At 41.6% G+C, this 21,730-nt stretch overlaps 1 protein-coding gene across 6 annotated transcripts in view; it reads left to right on the top strand.

Moving 5' to 3' along the window:
• The window catches only part of ALG9 (ALG9 alpha-1,2-mannosyltransferase), a 94,016-nt gene that overhangs the window by 60,161 nt on the left and 12,125 nt on the right, over window positions 1–21,730 (top strand). For 3 of the 6 annotated variants that reach the window (XR_012094545.1, XR_012094544.1, XR_012094547.1), the window contains 2 exons: window positions 5,792–5,922; window positions 12,375–12,633. Coding sequence is in view for 2 of the 6 variants with exons in the window: in XM_008020826.3 (XP_008019017.1) it covers window positions 5,792–5,922 (131 nt within the window). In the remaining 4 variants the exon portion in view is untranslated. Of the gene's footprint in view, window positions 1–5,791; window positions 5,923–12,374; window positions 12,634–21,730 lie in introns of those variants that run through there. The other 3 variants (XM_008020826.3, XM_038005227.2, XR_005242733.2) reach the window with 2 other exon arrangements.

The following is a 21,730-nucleotide window of genomic DNA, read 5'->3' as shown; positions in this document are numbered from 1 at the left end:
GTTGTTCATCAGCTGCTTCTCAGAGATGGTGAAAAAGAGGTTAAAAGTTTTTCTAATGGATTAGCCTCTTGATTAATATGATTTTGCTTTGGTGTCCTTCTTATTTTTTTTTTTTTTGTTTTAGAGACAGGGTCTTGCTCTGTTTCCTGGGCTGGAGTGCAGTGGCACAATCGTAGCTGACTGTAGCCTCGAACTCTTGGGTTCAAGCGGTCCTCCCGCCTCGGTCTCCCAAGTGACTAGGACTACAAGTGCGAGCCACCACGCTGAGCCAATTTTAAAAAAAATTTTTTTTTGTAGAGATGGGCTGTCACTATGTTGCTCAGATTGGGCCTTGATATCTTTCTAAGACCTTTACTTTAAATGGAATTTGCTTAGGGGTGATATGGTAAGTGAAGCCTAATCTGACTGATACAGTCACGTATTAATTAGTTTCCACCCACATCCCTGGTAGGCCTTGTACCCGACACCAAATCTAGATAACCAGACCTGTAGTGTGCCTGGCCAGAAAAAACCACGTTGAGGTCAAGTATTAAAATGTCATACTGAGGGCTCCCTAACCAAAAGAAGTCTAAGCATAAGACCCTCAGTGTCTCTGTCTGTTGCTGGTTCTGTTTGCTTACAGAGGCACGGCACTTGTAAAGCTTTTAAAAACTTGTTTCATGTTCTTATAATCCTTGGGAGATACAGAGTGGGTGTTCAGACCAAAAAGGCTACTTCCTGAAGTGTTTATGCAAAGGATCATTTTTAGAGAGTTATGTGGAATGGAATTGGGTCTGACGTCAATTCTCAGTGTGCTTTCTCTCCCCTGGAGGAATAGGCCATATGTAGAGACAGATGTGAGACTGAAGTCTTTTTTACATATAAATAATGCTGGGAGAGAATGAGAACATTCCTGTAAGGTGGAGGTTGGGGAAGAACAGAGTTTACTGTAAGCCAGAGATGACCAACTTGTTCTTGTATGCACTTTTAAAAAACCTTCTAGTCATGTATAATCTATAAGCCTAAATGTGTATAAAGTATTTGTACAGTAAATTAGTAGTAATAATAATAGAGCAAGTGTCTGGGTAACCCAGGTCAAATAATAGAACATTGCCAGCACCCAGGAGCTCCCCCAGCATTCTTTTTGATCACCTACCCACACCCCTGTTCTGAGGGAGTCTCCTGACTCCTGTGGTAATGATTTTCTTGCTTTTCTCTTTAGATTTATGACTTTTACATGTGTCCCTAAATGATTTAGGTTCATTTTGCCTGAATCACACTGCATTTATCCTTTTGTGTCTTGATCCTTTCACTCAACATTTTGTTTATAATAATCACACGTTATTGCTATAGCTATAATTTATTCTCTCTTACTAATATTTCATTGTATGACTTTACCACAATTTATTTATTATTTTATTGTTGATGGGTGTTTTTGTTTCCAATCTGGGTTACTACAAATAACACCACTTTGGACATTCTTTTCTTTCGGTGCAGGCATTTCTGTTGGATATACATTAGGTTGAACCGTATGAAATTACCATTTTTGTGGCTCAAACATCAAATAATAATTTCATGTGGTTCAATCTAATAACTAGGGGTAGAATTGTTAGATCATAGAAAATACATATGTTCAATTTTAGTCGATTTTGCCAAATAGTTTTCTAAAGATCTCTTACCAACTTTATTTCCTGCCAGTAATTTATAATTGTTGCTTCACATTCTGGCCAACACTCGATACTGTGATTTTTTATTGTGGTTTTCATTTGCATTTACTGGTTACTAATGAGGTTGAACACATTTTCACTTGTTTTGGCCATTTCAGTTTCTTCTTATGAAGTACCTAAGTCACTTTCCCGTTTTTCTTTTCGGTGGTTTGTCTTTGTCTTGTTGATTAGTGGGAGTTCTATATATTCTAGATACGAATCCTTGATGGTTAAATGTATTACATATATCTTCTCTCATTCTGTGTTTTTTAAATTCTTAATGTTTTTTGACTCACTGCAACCTCTACCTCCTGGACTCAAGCAGTCTTCCTGCCCCAGCCTCCCAAATAGGACCACAGGTGTGCACCACCACGCCCAGCTAATTTTTTTATTTTTTGTAGAGATGGGGTCTCACTATTTTGCTCAGGCTGGTCTCGAACTCCTGGCCTCAAGTGATCCTTCCACCTCAACCTCCAAAAGTGCTGGGATTACAGGTGTGAGCCACTGCACCTGGCCTTAATGTGTCTTTTGATGAAAAAATATTCTCAACTTTAATATAGTCAAATGTATCTGTCATTCTTTTTTATAATTAATGCTTTATCTACAAACTCTTTTACTCAAGATCTTGAAGCTATTCTTTTATCTTCTAAGAGCTTTATATTTTCATTTTTAGGCCTATAATCCATCTAAAGTTGATTTTTGCATGTGGAGTGAGGTTGAGGTTCATTTTCATTTTTCCCATAAGGGATATCCAGTTGTCCCAGCACCAGTTGGTGAAAAGACCATCCACTTCTTGGTGGTGTCACGTCTGTCATAAATAAGGGTCTACATGTACCTGTGTCTGATCTAGGCTCTTTGTTCTATTTCATTGGTCTGTTGATCTATTCCTGCACTGATACCTCACTGTATTAATTTTTTTTCTTTTTCTTTTTCTTTCTTTTTTTTTTTTGAGACAGAGTCTTGCTCTGTCACCAGGCCGGAGTGCAGTGGCACGATCTTGGCTCTCTTCAGCCACCACCTCCCGGATTCAAGGAATTCTCCTGCTTCAGCCTCCTGAGTAGCTGGGATTACAGATGCCCACCACCATGCCTGTCTAATTTTTGTATTTTTAGTAGAGACGGGGTTTCACCATGTTGGCCAGGCTGGTCTCAAACTCCTGACCTCAGGTGATCCACCTGCCTCGGCCTTCCAAAGTGCTGGGATTACAGGCATGAGCCACTGCACATGGCCTACTGTATTAATTTCTATAGCTTCATAGTAACTAAGCCCCCACCTTGTTGTTTTTCTTTGTAGAGATGAGGTCTTGCTCTGTCATCCAGGCTGGAATGCAGTGGCATGATCATAGTTTACTGCTGTCTCAACCTCCTGGGCTCAGGCAATTTTCCTGGCTCAAGCAATTTTCCTGCCTCAATCTCCTGAGTAGCTAGGACTATGGGTGTACACCACCATGCCCGGCTAAGTTTTAAATTTTTGTAGAAGCAGAGGCTCACTGTCTTGCCTAGGCTGATCTCGATTTCTTGGCCTCAAGCTATCTTCCCACTTTGGCCTCCCAAGGTACTGGGATTACAGGTGTGAGCCACCACGCCCAGCCTATTCTTCTTTTTTAAGAGTACCTTGGCTATTCTTGTCCTTCTGCCTTTCCATACACGTTTTAGAATCCGCTTGTTGAGTTTCAAAAAAGTCTGTTGGGATTTTGATTGAGGTTATATTTAATTTATCAATCAACTTGTTTAGAATTGACATCTTTATAATAGTAAGGTTTTTGTTTAGGAATAGAATATATATCACTTCATTAATAAGGTCTACTTTATTGTGTAACAAAAAATTATTTGAGATAAAATTTACAATTTTAATGATTTTTTAATTGTAAAATGTGCACAACATAAAATTTACAATTTTAATCATTTTAAAGTATACAAGTCAATGGCTTTTAGTACATTTATAATGTGCAACTCTCACCAGTATCCAAGTTTAGAAGATTTTTATTATGCCCCCCCAAAAAAAACCAGTACCCATTAAATATCCATTAAGCAGCCACTCCCCAGTTCATAGTAACCTCTGCTTTCTGTCTTAGAGGATTTGCCTATTATGAACATTTCATATAAATGGAATCATATATATGTGGACTTTGGTGCCTGGCCTCTTTCAGTCACAGCAATATTTTTAAGGTTTATCTGTGACGTAACATGTATCAGAACTTCATTCCTTGTTATGGCTGAGTACTATTCTATTGTATGGATATACCACATTTTAATGATGTGGATATACCACATGAATCTATCTGTTGATGGGTGTTTGTTGATAAAATTCTATCCTTTCTTTTTTTTTTTTTTTTTTTTGAGACAGTCTCACTCTGTTGCAGGCTGGAGTGCAATGGCGCAATCTCGGCTCACTGCAACCTCCGCCTCCCAGGTTCAAACAATTCTCCTGCCTCAGCCTCCCAAGTAGCTGGGATTACAGGCATGTGCCACCAAACCCAGCTAATTTCTGTATTTTTGGTAGAGATGGGGTTTCCCCATGTTGGCCAGGTGGGTCTCGAACCCCTGACCTTAAGTGATCTCTCCGCGTTGGCCTCCCAAAGTGCTGGGATTACAGGCGTGAGCCACCGTGCCTGGCCAATAAGATTATGTACTTTTTTATAGAGCACTCTCATGTTTTATTAGATTTATTCTAAGGTAAACATTTTCAAATGCTTTAAATTGTATTTTTATAAAATTTCATTTTGTTTATTGCTATGGAGTATATGACATTGATTGATATCCTTTAAGTCTGAATTTTGCTAAACTCTCTTAATAATTCCAAAATTTATTTGTAGAGTCTTTTGGACCAATTATATCATTGTGATGAATGAGTTTTGTTTCTTCCTTTCTGTTTATTCTGCCCTGTGTTTCTTTTTCTAGTCTTACCCTACTGACTAGATTCTCTAGTACAGTGTTGAACAGAGTAGTGATAGCAAGCAACCTTGACTTACTCTGGATCCCAAAGGAAAAGCTTTTAGTCCTTCAACGTCAAGTGTGATATTTGCTGCATATCTGTACATGTTTCAAATAGTCTTTATCTTAGCTGACGTCTAACTACCTAAGAGGACTCTTTTTTGGTTTTAATTGTTTTAAAAATATTTTTTTGAAGCAGGTCTCTCTTTTGCCCAGGCTGGAATGCAGTGGCATGATCTTGGCTAACTTCAGCCTTGACCTCTGAGGCTCAAGTGATCCTCCCACCTCAGCCTCGTGAGTAGCTGGAACTAAAGGTGTGTGCCACCACACCTAGCTAATTTTTATATATTTTTTATAGAGATGGGGTTTCACCATGTTGCCCAGGCTGGTCTTGAACTCCTGGGTTCACGAGATCTGCATACCTCGGCCTCCCAAGGTGCTGGGACTACAGGCGAGAGTCACCGCACCTGGCTCAGCATTGTTTTAAATGAAATATTTTAATATTCTCCTTTGAGCATTTATAATATTCTGATAGATCCATGTTATCAGCAACTGGCTGACTCTGCTTTTGTTAATACACAATATTAATATAATACATAGTATTAACAGAAGCAGAGTTCTGATATCTCACTTTTACTAAACTTTTGCTGCAGGGGCTGTTCCCATGTCTCTGTCAATTCTGTTGAATATTTGAAGGAGATGATATGCATGATATTTCTGTACCCCTGTGAGGTGTAGTGTAACCTCCCATGGCTGTCAGGAGAGGCAGGCCTTCTCACACATTAGCATCTGTGTTTAGTCATGCCCTTTGAGTCTGTGGAATAAGAGGTGATGGACTGGAAGGGAGCATTAGTGAGCAGAAGACGATAGGTTTTCCAGAGGTAGACTGTGGGCTTGTGGTGGCTTTGGAAGTGTCTATGGGACTAGAAGGACTTAAGAACTCAACCTGGAATCAGACCAGCCAAAGCCTACATATGTCTGAATGAGTGTGCCTGTCCCCCACAAGAGCCTGAATACTCTTATCTGAGTGGAGAGAGCACAGGCAACATTGTCTGAAGACTTGGATGTTTGTTCCTCCAAAGCTCTGTGAATTCTTAGGATTGCAGTTGCTGTTCTCTACCCAGAAGGAACCTTTGAAATTACTAATGAAGAGTTGGCCTTTCTCCATTTCAGATCGATATCAGTAAATGCCATTATTTAGTGGATTTGGACACCATGAGAGAAACACCTCGGGAGCCAAAATATTCATCCAATAAAGAAGAATGGATCAGCTTGGCCTATAGACCATTCCTTGATGCTTCTAGGTATGTGACTTTAATCCTATGGGATATTCCAGGACTAGTAAGGGTAAAAATTGGATTCTAGGATTTTATAATTTCCAGTCCTGGGCTGACTCTAGTAGCCATTGTGTGTGTGTTTGTGTGTGTGTGTGTGTGTGTGTGTGTGTGTGTGAGATGGAGTCTCACTCTGTTGCCCAGGCTGGTGTGATCTCAATTCCCTACAACCTCTGCCTCCCGGATTCAAGTGATTCTCCTGCCTCAGCCTCCCAAGTACCTGATTACAGGCACACACTACCACGCCTGGCTAATTTTTCTATTTTTGGTAGAGACAGGGTTTTGCTATATTGGCCAGGCTCTTTTCCAACTCCTGACCTCAGGTGATCCACCCGCCTTGGTCTCCCAAAGTGCTGGGATTACAAGCGTGAGCCACCGTGCCCGGCCCATCGTTTTCTTTTTATTTGGGCCCAGTTTCCTGATAAATCTAAAGGATTTCTTTTTTGAGGCAGCAGAATGCAAAGTATATTCTGGTTTCACCCAAGTGAAAGGATCCAAGTAAAGCACATAGGTCTGCTGAAGAAAGCACAAGTGTTTGACACTGATTATTTTTGGCAACCAGCTTCAGCTGAGAGCATTTTGACACTGTTAGGAAGATTGACTATGCCCTTTGAGGAACTAGAAGTTCATATTCATTATTTTCAGGCTCAAGGCTCAGCCAGGGCTGAGATACACCTTATTCAGTCTTAAATAGAGAGACCAAATGGACCAGGGCTTGGCTCGCTCTTCAGAAAGGTCTCAGAATTAATGATAAGAGGGGATCAAGCATTCAGGTAAGGGAGTAATGGGGAAGGGGAGTTGGAGGGGCCAAGCTGTCTGAGGGCAGAGGTCCAGGTAAATAGACAGTTGGAGTTAGGGAGATACAGGGAGGCCTGGTGAGCAGAGCCCAGGAGCCAGGAGGTCTGGAAGGAAGCAAAAGACAGAGGACCTGGTCCTGAGAGTCAGGTCTGGGGCTCAGAAACTGGGACTGGGCCCAGGACAGGACTCCATAAAGGTGAAGTAAGCACAGGTACTAGGTGTAAGTCTGAGGAACCAAAATATTGATCAGGATACCAAGACAGGAAATGAAATATGGAGAGAAAGGCAAGGGTCCCTAATTACTGAAATGGAGGTATAAGGCTGGTTCTTCACGAGTAAGCAAGAATCTAGTTCTGAGTGAGTTCAGTTAAAGCTGGACTAGCAGGAAGGCCGAGATGCTGACCTGGATACCAGGTCACTAGCTTGGTCATAGAAGTGAGGCCAAAACTGAGTTTGGTGAGCTGTGGTAGCCCAGGCAGGTCATTGTGCTTTTAGACTGAATCTCTTCAGTGACTTTATAGATAATTACAACTGGCAAGGATGGGATGGTTGGGGAGAGGAGGGCAGTCAAGAGGCACCTGAGTTCTTGAGTGATTCTCGAATATAGTCTCTTGAGCCACACTCTCATCCTGTAAGTCTTTTTGTAGCCTGAAGTCATTCCCTCAAGTATCTGATACATAATTTCTAGGAGTGCCATTTCTACATAATGGGAAATAGTGCTTCTTCTTAACAACAACAACAAACATTTTTTTTGAGACAGTCTCACTTTCTCACCACGCTGGAGTGCAGTGGCACAATCTCAGCTCCCTGTAACCTCTACCTCCTGGGCTCAAGCAATCCTCCCACCTCAGCTTCCCAAGGCACCTGCCACCATGCCCAGCTAATTTTTGTATTTTTTGTAGCGACGGGGTTTTGCCATATTGCCCAAGCTGGTTTTAAACTTGTAAACTCAAGCTATCCGCTCACCTCAGTCTCCCAAAGTGCTGGGATGACCCATGGCACCCAGCCTTAACAATTTCTTTTTTTTTTTTTGAGATGGAGTCTTGCTCTGTCTCCCAGTCTGGAGCAAAGTGGCGTGACCTCAGCCCCAAAGTGCTAGGATTATAGACGTGAGCCACCACTACTCCTGGCCCTTAACAAATATTTTTTGGGAGCCTGCAGTGTTCTAGGTGATTTGGACATACAGTGAATAAAACAAAGACTTTCTTCTAGTGAAGCTTGTTTGGAGGTGGGTAGGGAAGACATATAATGTATAAGAAAATAAGTTATATAGTATATTAGAGGATGATAAATGCAAGGAAAAAGTGTATTAGGTTAAGAGAAGCATTGAGAGTTCCATGAGAGCTGGGGGTTACACTTTGAGCTAGAGTGGTCAGAGCTGCCCTCAATGAAAAGATGATATTCAAACAAAGACTTGAAAGATGTAAGGGCATTAGCCATGTGGACATCTGAGGGAACAGCTAGTGAAACGCTGTGGCATGAGGAAGAAACAGGAGGCCAGTGAGGCTGGAGCTGAGCAAGAGTGAAGAATAGCAGGTGGTGTGGTCAGAGTGCAGTAGGAGTGAGAGTGCAGGTTATAAAGAGCTTTGTAGGCTGTTGAAAGGCCTATACTCTCAATTAAATGGGAAGCCACTGTAGGGTTTTGAGCAGAGACTTGATATAACTTTTAAAAGGATCATTTTCAGTTCTGTGCTGAGAATAAATGGTAGCAAGTAAGAATAGAAGCAGGGAGACCAGTTAGGCCACTCTTGCAATAGGCCAGGCAAGAGATGAGGGTTCTTCAGATCAGGGAGAGGGCAGTGGAGATAATGAGAAGTAGTTATGCTGAGGATATAGAGAAATGCACTGAATTTGAGGTGTGAAAGAAAGGAGGGAAAGATGATCCCTAGGGATTTTGATCCAAGAAACTAGAAAACTGAAATTGCTATTAATTGAGATGGGAGAAACTGCAAGTAGAACAGGTTTTAGGGGTACAGTGAGAGATAAGCTTTAGTTAAGTTCGATATCAGTCAAACTTAACTGGTCAGTTGCCAGGCAAATAGAATTATTGAACCCACAGCTAGACATACAGTCTAGAGTTCAATGGGGAAGTCTGAGCTAGAGACTCAGACTCATTTAGAACTGTTGGCATTTAGATGATATTTTTTAAAAACATGAGACTAGATGAGATCACCAAAGGAGAGAATGAATTTAGGGACGAGATGAGGCCAGGGAAACTCCAGTATGTAGAGATTAGGGAGAAGAGGAGGAACCAGCAAAGGTGACTGAGGGCGATCATCAGTAAAGTAGTAGGAAACTCAGGAGAGGAGAGTACCCTGGAAGCTAAGGGAAGAAAATGTTTTCAGGAGGAAGGAGTGGTCACCTGTGTCAGAAGCTGTTCATAAAACAGGTCAAATGAAGAATAACAACTGTCCATTAGATTTGGCAACTAGTAAAGGCAATTTGGGTGAAGTGGGTGGGGTGTAGGGACTGGAGAGATTGATTAGAAAGGTTGAAGTGAGAACAGTAGAAGAATTGGGATAGCAAATATGGGCAAGTCTTTTGAAGAGTTTTGCTATACAGGGAAGCAGGGAAATAGGACTATATCTGGTGGTGGGTGTCAGGAAAAGTGATAACTGGAGATTTTTTATCTTTTTTAAAAAAACTTTTAGTATGGCCAGGTGCAGTGGCTCACACCTGTAATTGCAGCACTTTGGGAGGCTGAGGCAGGTAGATCACTTGAGGCCAGGAGTTCGAGACCAGCCTGGCCAACATGATGAAACCCTGTCTCTATTAAAAATACAAAAAAAATTAGCTGGGTGTGGTGGTGCGCACCTATAGTCTCAGCTACACAGGAGGCTGAGACATGAGAATTGCTTGAACCTGGGAGGCAGAGGTCGCAGTGAGCCAAGATCGCACCACTGCACTCCAACTCCAACCTGGGCGATAGAGCGAGACCTTGTCTCAAAACAGCAACAACAACAACAACAAAAAAGCAGTGGATGAACCTACATAGACACATCATTATCATCCAAAGCGCACGGTTTACATTAGGATTCACTCTTTTTTTTTTTTTTTTTTTTGAAACAGAGTCTCTCTCTGTCACCCAGGCTGGAGTGCAGTGGCTCAATCTCGGCTCACTACAAGCTCCGCCTCCCAGGTTCACATCATTCTCCTGCCTCAGCCTCCCGAGTAGCTGAGACTACAGGCGCCCGCCACCATGCCCGGCTAATTTTTTGTATTTTTAGTAGAGACGGGGTTTCACCATGTTGGCCAGGATGGTATTGATCTCCTGACCTCGTGATCTGCCCGCCTCGGCCTCCCAAAGTGCTGGGATTACAGGCGTGAGCCACCACGTCTGGCCCAGGGTTCACTTTTTGGTGTTACACAGTTCTATGGCATAATGTCATGTGTCTCCCATTACTGTTTCATGTGAAATAGTTTCACTGCTCCAAAACTCTGTGCTCTACCTCCATGCTCTATTCTCCCCTGCTATATTCCCGGACAACCACTAATCTTTTTACTGTCTTCATAGTTGTGCCTTTTCCAGAATGTTGTATAGCTTGAATCATACAGCAAGCTTTTCATATTGAGTTCTTTCACTTAGCAAGCTGCATTTAAGTTTCTTCTGAGTCTTTTCATGGCTTAATAGCTTATTTCTTTTGAACTCTGAGTAATATTCCATTGTCTGGATGTGCCACAGTTTATTCACCTACTGAAGGATATCTTTGGTCGCTTCCAAGTTTTGACAGTGGTCTTAGTTCAGACTGCTATAACAAATGATCATAAACTGGGTGGCTTAAACAACAAACATTTACTTCTCACAGTTTTGAAGGCTGGAAGACCAACATCACGGTGCCAGTATAGTAAAGTTCTGGTAGAGGCCATCTTTCTGGCTGCAGACAGCTGACTTGTATCCTCACATGGCTGAAAGAAGACAAGCCAGCTCTCTAGCCTCGTCTTATAAGGACATTAATCCCATTCTTGAGCGCTCCACTCTTATGACCTAATTCCCTCCCAAAGGCCCACCTCCAAATACCATCACATTGGTGATTAGACTTCAACATATGAATTTCGAGGGGACACAAACAGCCCATAATAGCAATTATGAATAAAGCTGCTATAAACATCCCTGTGCAGGTGTTTGTGTGGACATACATTTTCAACTCCCTTCGGGTAATACCAAGGCGTATGATTGCTGGATTGTATGGTAAGAGTCTGTTTAGTTTTGCAAGAAGCTGCCAGATTGTCTTCCAAAGTGGCTGTATCATTTTGCATTCCTACCAGCAATGAATGAATGCGTTCCTGTTGCTCCACATCCTTGCAGCCATTTGGGATTATCAGTGTTTTGAATTTTGGCCATTCTAATGGGTGTATAGTGGTATTTCATTGTTGTTTTAATTTACATTTCTCTAATATGATGCAGAGCATCTTTTCATGTGCTTATTTGCCATCTGAGTATCTTTTTCAGTGAGGTGTTTGTTAAGTCTTTGGGCATTTTTTAATTGGGTTGTTCGTTTTTTTAGTGTTGGGTTTTTTGTTTGTTTTTGAGACAGGGTCTCACTCTGTCACCCAGGCCGGAGTACAATGGTGTAGTCATAGCTCACTGTAACCTCTAACTCCTGGGCTCGAGTAGTTCTCTCACCTCAGCACCCCAAAACGCTCGGATTACAGGCATAAGCCACCACACCCAGTCTTATTGTTGAGTTTTAAGAGTTCCCTGTGTATTTTGGATAACAGTCCTTTATTTGATATGTCTTTTGCAAGTATTTTCTCCCAGTCTGTGGCTTGGCTTCTCACTGTTGACAGTGTCTTTCACAGAGCAGAAATATTTTATTTTAACGAAGTCCATCTTCTCAATTCTTTTTTCATAAATCATGCCTTTGGTGTTGTATCTAAAAAGTCATTGCCAAACCCAAGTTCATTTAGATTTTCTCCTATATTATCTTCTAGGAGTTTTATACTTTCAGCTTTGTTGGTTTTCTTTTTCTTTTTCTTTTTCTTTTTTGAGACGGAATCTTGCTCTGTCGCCCAGGCTGGAGTGCAGTGGCACACTCTCAACCCACTGCAACCTCCACCTCCCAGGTTCAAGCGATTCTGCTTCCTCAGCCTCCCAAGTAGCTGGGATTACAGGCGCCCACCACCATGCCCAGCTCATTTTTGTATTTTTAGTAGAGACAAGGTTTCACCATGTTTGCCAGGCTGGTCTGGAACTCCTGACCGGAAGTGATCCACCCCACCTCGGTGTCCCAAAGTGTTGAGATTACAGGTGTGAGCCACCATGCCCAGCCTATACTTTTACTTTTTATATTTAGGTCTATGGCCTGTTTTGAGTTAATTTTTGTGGAGTGTATAAGATCTGTGTCTAAATTAATTTTTTTTGCATGAGGATGCACGGTTGTTCCAGCACCATTTGTTGAAAAGACTATCTGTTTTTTATTGTGTTGCCTTTGTTCCTTTGTCAGAGATTTATATTTGACTGTATTTATGTGGATCTACTTTTGGGCTCTCTATTCTGTTCCACTGACCTATTTGTCTTTTCTTTTTCCAGTATCACACTGTCTTGATTATTGTAGCTTTATAGTAAGTCTCACAGTTGGGTAGTGTCAATCCCCCAACTTTATTCTTTTTTTTTTTTCCCCGAGATGGAGTCTTACTCTGTCATCCAGGTTGGAGTGCAGTGCCACGATCTTGGCTTATTGCAACCTCTGCCTCCCGGGTTCAAGAGATTCTCCTGCCTCAGCCACGCAAGTAGTTGGGATTACAGGCATGTGCCACCACGCCTGGCTATTGTTGTTTTTTTTTTAGTGGAGATGGAGTTTCACAGTGTTGGCCAGGCTGGTCTCGAACTCCTGACCTCAAGTGATCCTCCCACCTCAGCCTCCCAAAGTATTGGGATTACAGGTATGAGCCACTGCACCTCGCCAACTTTATTCTTCTTTAATATTATTTTCTGGATTCTGGGCCTTTTGCCTCTCCATATAAACTTTAGAATCAGTTTGTCAACATCCACAAAATAACTTGCTGGGATTTTGATTGAGATTTTATTTAATCTATAGATCAAATTGGGAAGAACTGACATCTTGACAATACTGAGTCATCCTATCCATGAATGTTGCTAAATTTATACTGAAGTATTGCATTTTTGGGAGTGTGATGGTAGGAATCTGGACATTTTCTTCCAATGGCCTTGCCTTTCTCAGTGAAGTAGGAAGTGGGATTATCAGCTGAGAAAGGAGCTTAAGGGATGAGGTGGTAAGAGATTTGAGGAGAAAGAAGGTGTGAAATAATTGAGGAGAGCGAGAGACACAGAAGCTGGAGAAATACAGTGTGATTGGAGGATAGGATCCAGAACCCGTTGGAGCCTTAAATGGGGCCATGTAGTTGCTTTTTTCTTCTTCACTTATGTATAGTTACAGCTTCACTGTGAGGCACAAAACAGGTAAATTTAACCAGGGTGTTTTGTTTTTGTTTTTGTTTTTTAACTTTATTGCAATGTAATTTACATGTCATCCAGTTCATCCATTTTAAAGTATGCAATTAAATGATTATTACTGAAGTTACCAAGTTGTATAACCATTACCACAGTTCAATTTTAAAACACTGTTATCACTCCAGTAAGATACCTCATTCCCACTGCCATCTCCAGGGATCCCGCTAATCTATTATCTGCTTCTGTAGATTGCCTTTTCTGGACATTTCATGTAAGTGGAATCATATGTGGAGTTTAGAGTCTGGTTTCTTTCACTCAGCCTGTTTTTGAGGTTCATTCATGTTATAGCATTTATCAGTAGTTGTCTGTTTTTATTGCTGAATACTGACTGTTCCATTGTTTAATCCTTCACTAACTGGTGGACATTTCCATTGTTCACACTTTTTGGCTATTAGGAATAATGCTGCTATGAACCTTCTCTGTACATCTTTGTGTAGGGGCTTGGGCTTTAGTTAAGAAAGTTCAACACAGCCTGAAGGGACAAGAGAACTGAAGGTTTCTGCAGGGAAGTGATCTAATGAGTGACCATGACTTTAAGAAGCTGGTAAGGAGGGAAGTTGGGGGAAAGTATTGGGAGAGTGGGAGACAGTGAAAGGTGGTAGGATCATGGATGGGTGTTCAAAACATTGCCAGAACTGGAGTAGTAATAGACAGCTGGAGAGATAGAAGCAGCAGTGATGGTAGGAAGTTCTCAGCATCACACGTGTTCTTTGGTACCTGGCTTGTTGTTTATTATAATATTTGGGGTGGGGCTCTATTGTGCCTTCATTTTTGATTTGAGGAAACTGTGACAACACGAGACCTGGGCCTGGAAAGATCCCCAGCTCTGAGGGGACAGCAGATCTCAAGCAACCTTGCTGGTAACTGGGGAATGCCTTCAGAGAATTTTCATTTCCCATAAACTGTTCAGAGCCTGATTTTCACAACCACCTGTTGAGAAAGAAAGAATCATTTGGGTCAAGAGCCAAAGAGGTACAGTTCATATGTAAAGGACAGTGAAGGCAGCATGGGGTTTGAAGACCTGTGAATTTAATCCTGGCCACTTGGTGTTCGTACCATTCTGATTCCAAAATTTCCATATCAGTAAAACAGGTAACTATTTTATGTATTTTCTAGGATTGTATAAGAATTAAATGAGATTGAATATATGAAAGTCCGTTTACATTCTAAAACATTATGGAAATGTTAAGCCTTTTAATTAATTAGCAGGCTATCTAGCGTTCCAGAATTATGCGATTTTCTTTACATTTATCTTCCTCAGCATTTTCTAGCATATATTGGTCTAACTGCAAAAACAGCAGGATGCTACAGCCAGTTTTGCCACAGCAGTTTCTATCTGTGAGCACCATGACATATGATGTTGCTGACTTTGGGCCAATTAAGGTAGACTATATTGTCAGAGCCTGTGTGCCTCAGAGCTGAGATGGTGCATGAAATGCTTTTGTGAGCATAATCTTGAAATGCCTTCACACTTATTTACTGGAGCAATTAAAGTTCCTCTGTCATCTTGAAACAATGGTTTTTGTACTTTAGCAATTTATATATTAAGGAGAAATAATGGTCCATTCATATATAATGGTCACTTATGTCTTAGACCCTAGATAAGATGGGACTGCACACCTCACTATTCACTGGCTCTTTCTGAGAAAAGGAAAAGATTTTAATAGGCCTATGACACATAGCCACATGATCTGTTTAGAAATGTAAGTAGGTTAATTTCTCAAATGTTTAAGTTCCTAAAATCTAAACCTGCTTTTTTTATTGTTTATTTCTCTCAGATCATTTATTCTTTCTTCCATTGTCTGTCTGTCCACCCATCACTCTTCTCCAGTTAGCAAATATTGATTGAACACTGCCAGGCACTATGATAGACTGTAGGTAGACAGGGATAAACAACAGTACATACCAGGTCCCTGTCCTCTTGGACCTTACAATACAATGGTGAGGCTGACCTTCAACAAATAGCCACGCAAATCAATAGGTAATTACAATATGTACTATGTGCTTGAAGAGGAAAGTACAGGGTGTTGCAAGTGGAGCAGGGGTGAGACACTTGGAGTCTTCCTGGTATGTTCCTAAGTCAGCTGGTTGGGCAGGTTTGGAGATCAGAAAGTATTTACTGAATATCTGGTATGTCCTTGTTATAGAGTTAGATTCTTTTTTATTTTATTTTTTATTTTTTGAGAGGGAGTCTCGCTCTGTCACCCAGGCTGGTGTGCAGTGGCATGACCTTGGCTCACTACAACCTCTGCCTCCTGTGTCCAAGTGATTCTCCTGCCTCAGCCTCCCAAGTAGCTGGGACTACAGGCACATGCCACCACGCCTGGCTAATTTTTTGTATTTTTTGGTAGAGACAGGGTTTCACCATGTTAGCCAGGATGGTCTCAATCTCCTGACCTTGTGATCCACCTGCCTCAGCCTGCCAAAGTGCTGGGATTATAGGCATGAGCCACCACGCCCAGCCTAGAGTTAGATTCTTTAAGGCACATAAAAGAAGTGATTAGACACAGACTTTTCCCTTGAATAACATAACTTTTGTAGGAAGACCTACACATATGAAAACAACTTGAAAATAGTGTTAAGACCAGGCCAGGCGCAGTGGCTCACACCTGTAATCCCAGTACTTTGGGAGGCCGAGGCAGGCAGATCATGAGATCAGGAGATCGAGACCATCCTGGCTAACACGGTGAAATACAAAAAAATAATACTAAAAATACAAAAAAAAATTGGCTGGGCGTGGTGGCAGGCGCCTGTAGGCGCAGCTACTTGGGAGGCTGAGGCAGGAGAATGGTGTGAACCTGGGAGGCAGAGCTTGTAGTGAGCCGAGATCGTGCCACTGCACTCCAGCCTGGGCGACAGAGCGAGACTCCATCTCAGAAAAAAAGAAAATAGTGTTAAGACCATAGAGGCACCAAATCATGCTAGAACTTTAAAAAAAAGGAGGGACCTATGGAGGTTAGAGTACACTTGGAAGGCTTCCTGAAAGAGGGGGTGCTTGAGCTGAAGAAAAGTAGGATTAAATAAGTACTGGTGGTAAAGAGGGAAGAATCACTTATTTAATTCAAGAAGCAATCATGAGTAAAAGTGGAAAAATATAAAATGCCTGTTGGATGAGAGGCCTAAAAGTCAACATCAAAAAGTTCTATTTACTTCTTTGGGTGGTTTGAATTTGCTTTTATGTAAGGTAATCTATAATGTATCATCCATATCAGAAGTCTTTTGAAAGTAAAAGGGGTCCTGTCCTGGATAAATTGAAATATATGATCATCTTGCTTTAATGTGACCCGAATAAAGAGACTTGTTCCAAAAAGCAGGATAGCAGAAAGAAGATATATAGATATAGTTTCTTTGCTCCACAGTCCATTTACTACATGAATTTGCCCGTAGTTTACTTATTTGATTTAACTTGCTGACATTTCTTCTTATTGTAGCCTAGATTGGGCCTCAGCTATCTGAAAGAGAAGCAGTTGGTGTAGTTTGAAGGCAGTACCAGCATGTTTGTTTGTTTGTTTAAAAAAAAAAATGGAATCGACCAGGCACGGTGGCTCACGCCTGTAATCCCAGCACTTTGGGAGGCCAAGGCGAGTGGATCATGAGGTGAAGAGATCGAGACCGTTGTAGCCAACATAGTGAAACCCCGTCTTTACTAAAAATACAAAAATTAGCTGGGCGTGGTGGTGCGTGCCTGTAGTCCCAGCTACTTGGGAGGCTGAAGCAGGAGAATCGCTTGAACCCGGGAGGTGGAGGTTGGAGTGAGCCGAGGTCACACCACTGCACTCCAGCCTGGTGACAGAGCGAGACTGAGTCTCAAAAAAAAAAAAAAAAAAAAAAAAATTATACTGTGAGTTATATGTAATTGGAGTCTCCACTTCTGGGAGTTGCAACCAAAAGATGATTGGGACAAGTTTGTGACTGGGGCAAATTTAGGAATTCCACATGTCTGTGAATGTATGAAGAAGCCTGTTGAAGTTGTTGCAAGATAAGCAACATCCTTATTGTTGTACTGATGGAGTAGTACTTACTAAATAAGGCTAAATGGTATTAGACCATTTGGGAGAATGACAGCCCAGATGTTCATTCACTTCTTTTCCTAATTGGCTGCTGCTTTGCCTTATTAGAGGCCTACAAACCCCAGACCCCATTAGTTTGAGAGACGATCCAGGCATAAGATCTTAATCACCATGTTCTAGTCCCTGCTCACACAACTAGTACCAGAGCTGCAACTTCCATTCCCTGAGTTTGCCATGTCTCTCTGGCTAATTTTATAAAGGTTTATCAAACTCTCAGGATATGGAATCCAAGCTATTTGACAATATCACTTTTTAGACCAGACACATTTGTTACTCTGTGGCCATCTCATATTACATACTTTCTAAAATAAAAGAGAATTTTTTTTTTCTTCAAAGCATGATATAATTGCTACACGAATGAAATAGCTGACAAGTGGGCAGTTGTATTGCCTACTCTGAGAGTCCCCAGAGAGGAGTGAAGGGAGAGGGTTGCAATAAATCACCAGCTCAATGGTGGGTGCCTATCTAAGTGTGCTGAGAGTGTTTGGTTGTGCGAGTCTGGTGGGAAATGCCTCTCCAGGATATTGGAGTTGGCTTCATGAGCAACAAGGCCTGTTTGTAGCTTCGGAAACAAGTTGGGAGTCCCTGTCAGTGCTTTGCACAGCCACTTTCCACCCGCTGTTTCTTCCTTCATTATAGGTCCCTTTTGTCTTGCTTGCTTTGCTTTCACCTTTAGTTTGGGGATTGTGAGATTTTATTTTTCTCTATTTTTTTCTTTTTGAGACAGGGTCTCGCTCTGTTGCCCACGCTGGAATGCAGTGACACAATCTCTGTTCACTGCAACCTCCACCTCCTGGGCTCAAGCCATCCTCCCATCTCAGCCTCCCGAATAGGTGGGACTACAGGCACGGACTACCACGCCTGAATTCTGTGTTTTTTGTAGAGACAGGGTTTCACCATGTTGGCCAGGCAATTGCAGATGAAGAGTAAATACAAATAAGGAGTTAGATGTTGAAACCTTTAGCAGGTATGGCAGGAGAGGGGCCTTTTCTAGTCAAAGGGCCTCTGCAGCAGCAAGTTGGGGACTGTGCTGATAACATATGCTGCTTATTATGTTCTTTCAGTGCCTAGCATAAGATTCTCAGTAGCCACTGAACTTTGGCTGTTCTGGGGACTTTACTAAGACCATGGCTTTCCTTTTAGCCTCTAAGAGGTGAACCCAGCAGCTCTGAGGCCTAAAGAGTCCATGGCACTTACATTCATTTTTGTCCTATGTTGTAGAGAGTAATCTGGTTGAAGGGAGCCAGCCCTGAGCTCCAGCATAAGCAGAACTATTTCTCTGTGGAAGATAAGACCATTGGATTGATCACTATAAAGGGCAAATTAGCCAGAAGCATTTGTTCCAGCTATTGCTGTGTAACAGTCATCCATACTTAGTGGCATAAAACGACAATAGTTGATTATTGTTTCTTCTCATGGTTCTGGGAGTTGATGGGCTCAGCCAGCCAGTTCTTACTCAGGATCTCTAATGCATTAGCCATCAGATAGTGGCTGGGGCTGGAGGCAGCTGGGCAGCTTTCTCACTCATATGTCTGGATGCTGGCTCTTGGCTAGATCTCAGCTGGGGCTGTCAGCCAGAACACCTATCTGTGTCTTCTCTATGTGGCTTGGGCTTCCTTATAGCATGGTGGCTGACTTCCAAGAGTAAGCATCTCAAGATCTGCATAGTTTTTTTTGACCTAGCCTTGGAAGTCACACAGTATCACTTCCTCCTCATTCTGTTCGTTGGCAGCAAGCCAGTTGAATAACTCATGCTCAAGGGGAAAAGAATTAGGCTTCCTCTGTTGATGGGAGGAGTGTCAAAGAAGTATGGACATGCTTTAAAGCCACTACATATCTTGTAATGCCATTCTCCATCCAAACTGGATAATCTTTGGAACTTTTCTTTTTAAAGGTGATTTCTTACAGAAGAGGCATATGGTATACGCAATAGTCCAGCAGGCTGTTTCCATCTGCAGCTTCTTATTACCCAGGTGGAAGGGGAGACTCCACCCCATGGCAGAATTTGGTTACAGGCCAACAGTTTGACATGCTTCAGATGGTGCTTCCATCCTTTGGGTAGAATTAGTTCTCCCTCCTAAGCAGTAATTGAAGTGTTTTTGTTTTTTCCCTGCATGTCAATCATGGTGGTGCCCTTAGCTTCCTCAGCAATGCCAAGAATACTGAGAAACAGGAAGAAGAGATCAGAGTTTCTATACTTTGGTATTTATCAACTTTTATTCTCTTATACTTTCTGTTTCACTCTCTGTCAGTTTTTGACTTTTCCTCTTCTTATTCTCCCAGGATGCTTTCTTGAGACCCTTCATCTGGCAGAGCTACCCCAGGCCAGATTTGGCTTCAAAACACATGGTGTTTTGCCATTATTCAGTTGTTAATCATTAAAATCTGCTGACATTTTAAGAAGAATAAACCTTTTTTCATTTTTCTGAAGCTTAGAGAGTCTGTTTTCTATTGTTGTGAAATGAGTTCTCTAGAAAGAAACCATTTACAGACCATCTGTTCTCTAAGTCCATGCCATAGAGGCTCTCAGGTTTGAAGAGCATGAACCTGTTTTAGGACCACTGCTACTTTTAGCTGCCTTAGCCTAAGCAGGCAGCATCATCTGAAGTCTTTGTTCTGAGTTCCTTGAGAGTTAGAACCACATTACATGTTGATTCTCTACAACTCCTAGCACATTATAGAGTCTTAGAAAATATGTATTGATTATGTATTTCACATTCTTAAAACTGGATTTATACTAGAGTAAATAGAAAAAAGATGGTATAAGGTTTTCTTCAGAAGCTTCTGATGCCCTTATTTGGTAAAATAAAGATTATTGAGTTATTTTAAAGCATACTCATTGTTTATTTCATCTCTGTAAAGCTTGCCAGAATCATTTGCTGATGTGACCCCCAATCCTTCTATTTGTCACATAAAAGAAGCCCAAATGAGGGTCCGAAGAGCAGGGATAAAAACTCTCTCAAATGTTGGCATCTTCTCCACAGGACTGATGAATGGAACATAGAGTACCTTTTGTATCTAAGTAACTGTCAGATGGGAAAAAAGACTGGTGAAGAGCATTTCTCCAGCAACCTTGATGGGACTGAGGTCAGAAAATAGCCAGTTGCCTAATAGCATTTTTCCCCAGTTCCTCATTCTGAATATTTGCTAAAGGTGACTGATCAAAAGGTTATGATGTTATGCCAGATGTTGGCCAAGGCCACAAATCGGTGGAATGATTCACTCTGTGTGCCAGGCTCACGATGCCACGATTCTGGTTTGTGCCTCAGTAAACTTCCTAGTCATTACACATAATGGATTTTTGGAGGTTGCTCGAGATAGTCAAAATCATGAATATTTATTGAACATCAAGGGTCTATTGAACATGCCTGCTCAAAGTAAAATATACTGGTCACATGGGTAATGCTGATTCAGCAAATTCTGTATAAACGGCCACCTGCGGAGTATATTGCCATTATACAATTATGGGACCTTCTGCAGTGTATTTTCTTTGCCACACGCCTTCCATGCCTCCCTTGCACTCTGACATCGCATAGCCACCACAGTCCCCCAACTCCCCACTCTAGACTTCTGCTTTGCTCTGCCCCGTGTAATGGCTTTAGGATTGAATTGCTTAGGAAGAGAACAGAAAAAATAACCAGATTATTTTTGATATTTCCTTTTCCTTGTGGAAGATGAATATTGTAAGAAGGGTGGGAGGTAAACCAGATGCTCTGGTTTAAGAGTCACAGCATAGGCGTTCATTCATTCACAGACTATTTGTTGAGGACTTTCTGTGGCACTTTCCTAAAAACTAGAGATAGAGCAGTTAGATAAAATTCCATCCTCAAGGGACTGGTGGAGTATAACATACAGCATGGAACTCCTCTTTTGTATAACAGGGTTGTAAGTCACCTTTGCATTAGTTATCATTAAAATAATGTCTCTCACCACATTTCGTGTTAAAAACATAACCATCACATTTTTGCTGCATACCAGCTTTTTGAGACGTGCTTAAATTGCTTGATATGGAACTATAGGTTGACTGTCACTAAGTCTTGAAGGAATTCTGAAATTCTCTTCAGAACTGAAGATAGCTGCAAAAGCCAAGTTCTGCACTAACGGTTGTAGAAAATCTCTCACTGAAAGGTGAGCTAAATGCAAGAGAGAAAGAAACTAACTTGAAAAAGCTGCAGCTGGAAAGACAACTGGCAGTGGGCTTAGATTACAGGTTTACAGGGGATATTAATGCTTGGACTGATGGATGGATGGATGGATGGATGGATGGATGGATGGATGGATGGATGATGGGATGGATGGATGGATGGATAGATAGATAGATAGATAGATAGATAGATAGATAGATAAGAGAAGAAACAAAGAAAGAGAGGAGAGGAGAAGAGAAGAGAGAAGAGGAGAAAGAAGACAGGACAAGACCTGGGCCAGGCATGGTGGCTCA

Source organism: Chlorocebus sabaeus, chromosome 1, assembly GCF_047675955.1.
Source record: "Chlorocebus sabaeus isolate Y175 chromosome 1, mChlSab1.0.hap1, whole genome shotgun sequence".
Taxonomy (NCBI): Eukaryota; Metazoa; Chordata; class Mammalia; order Primates; family Cercopithecidae; genus Chlorocebus; species Chlorocebus sabaeus.
This window is presented reverse-complemented; position numbering and strand designations above follow the sequence as displayed.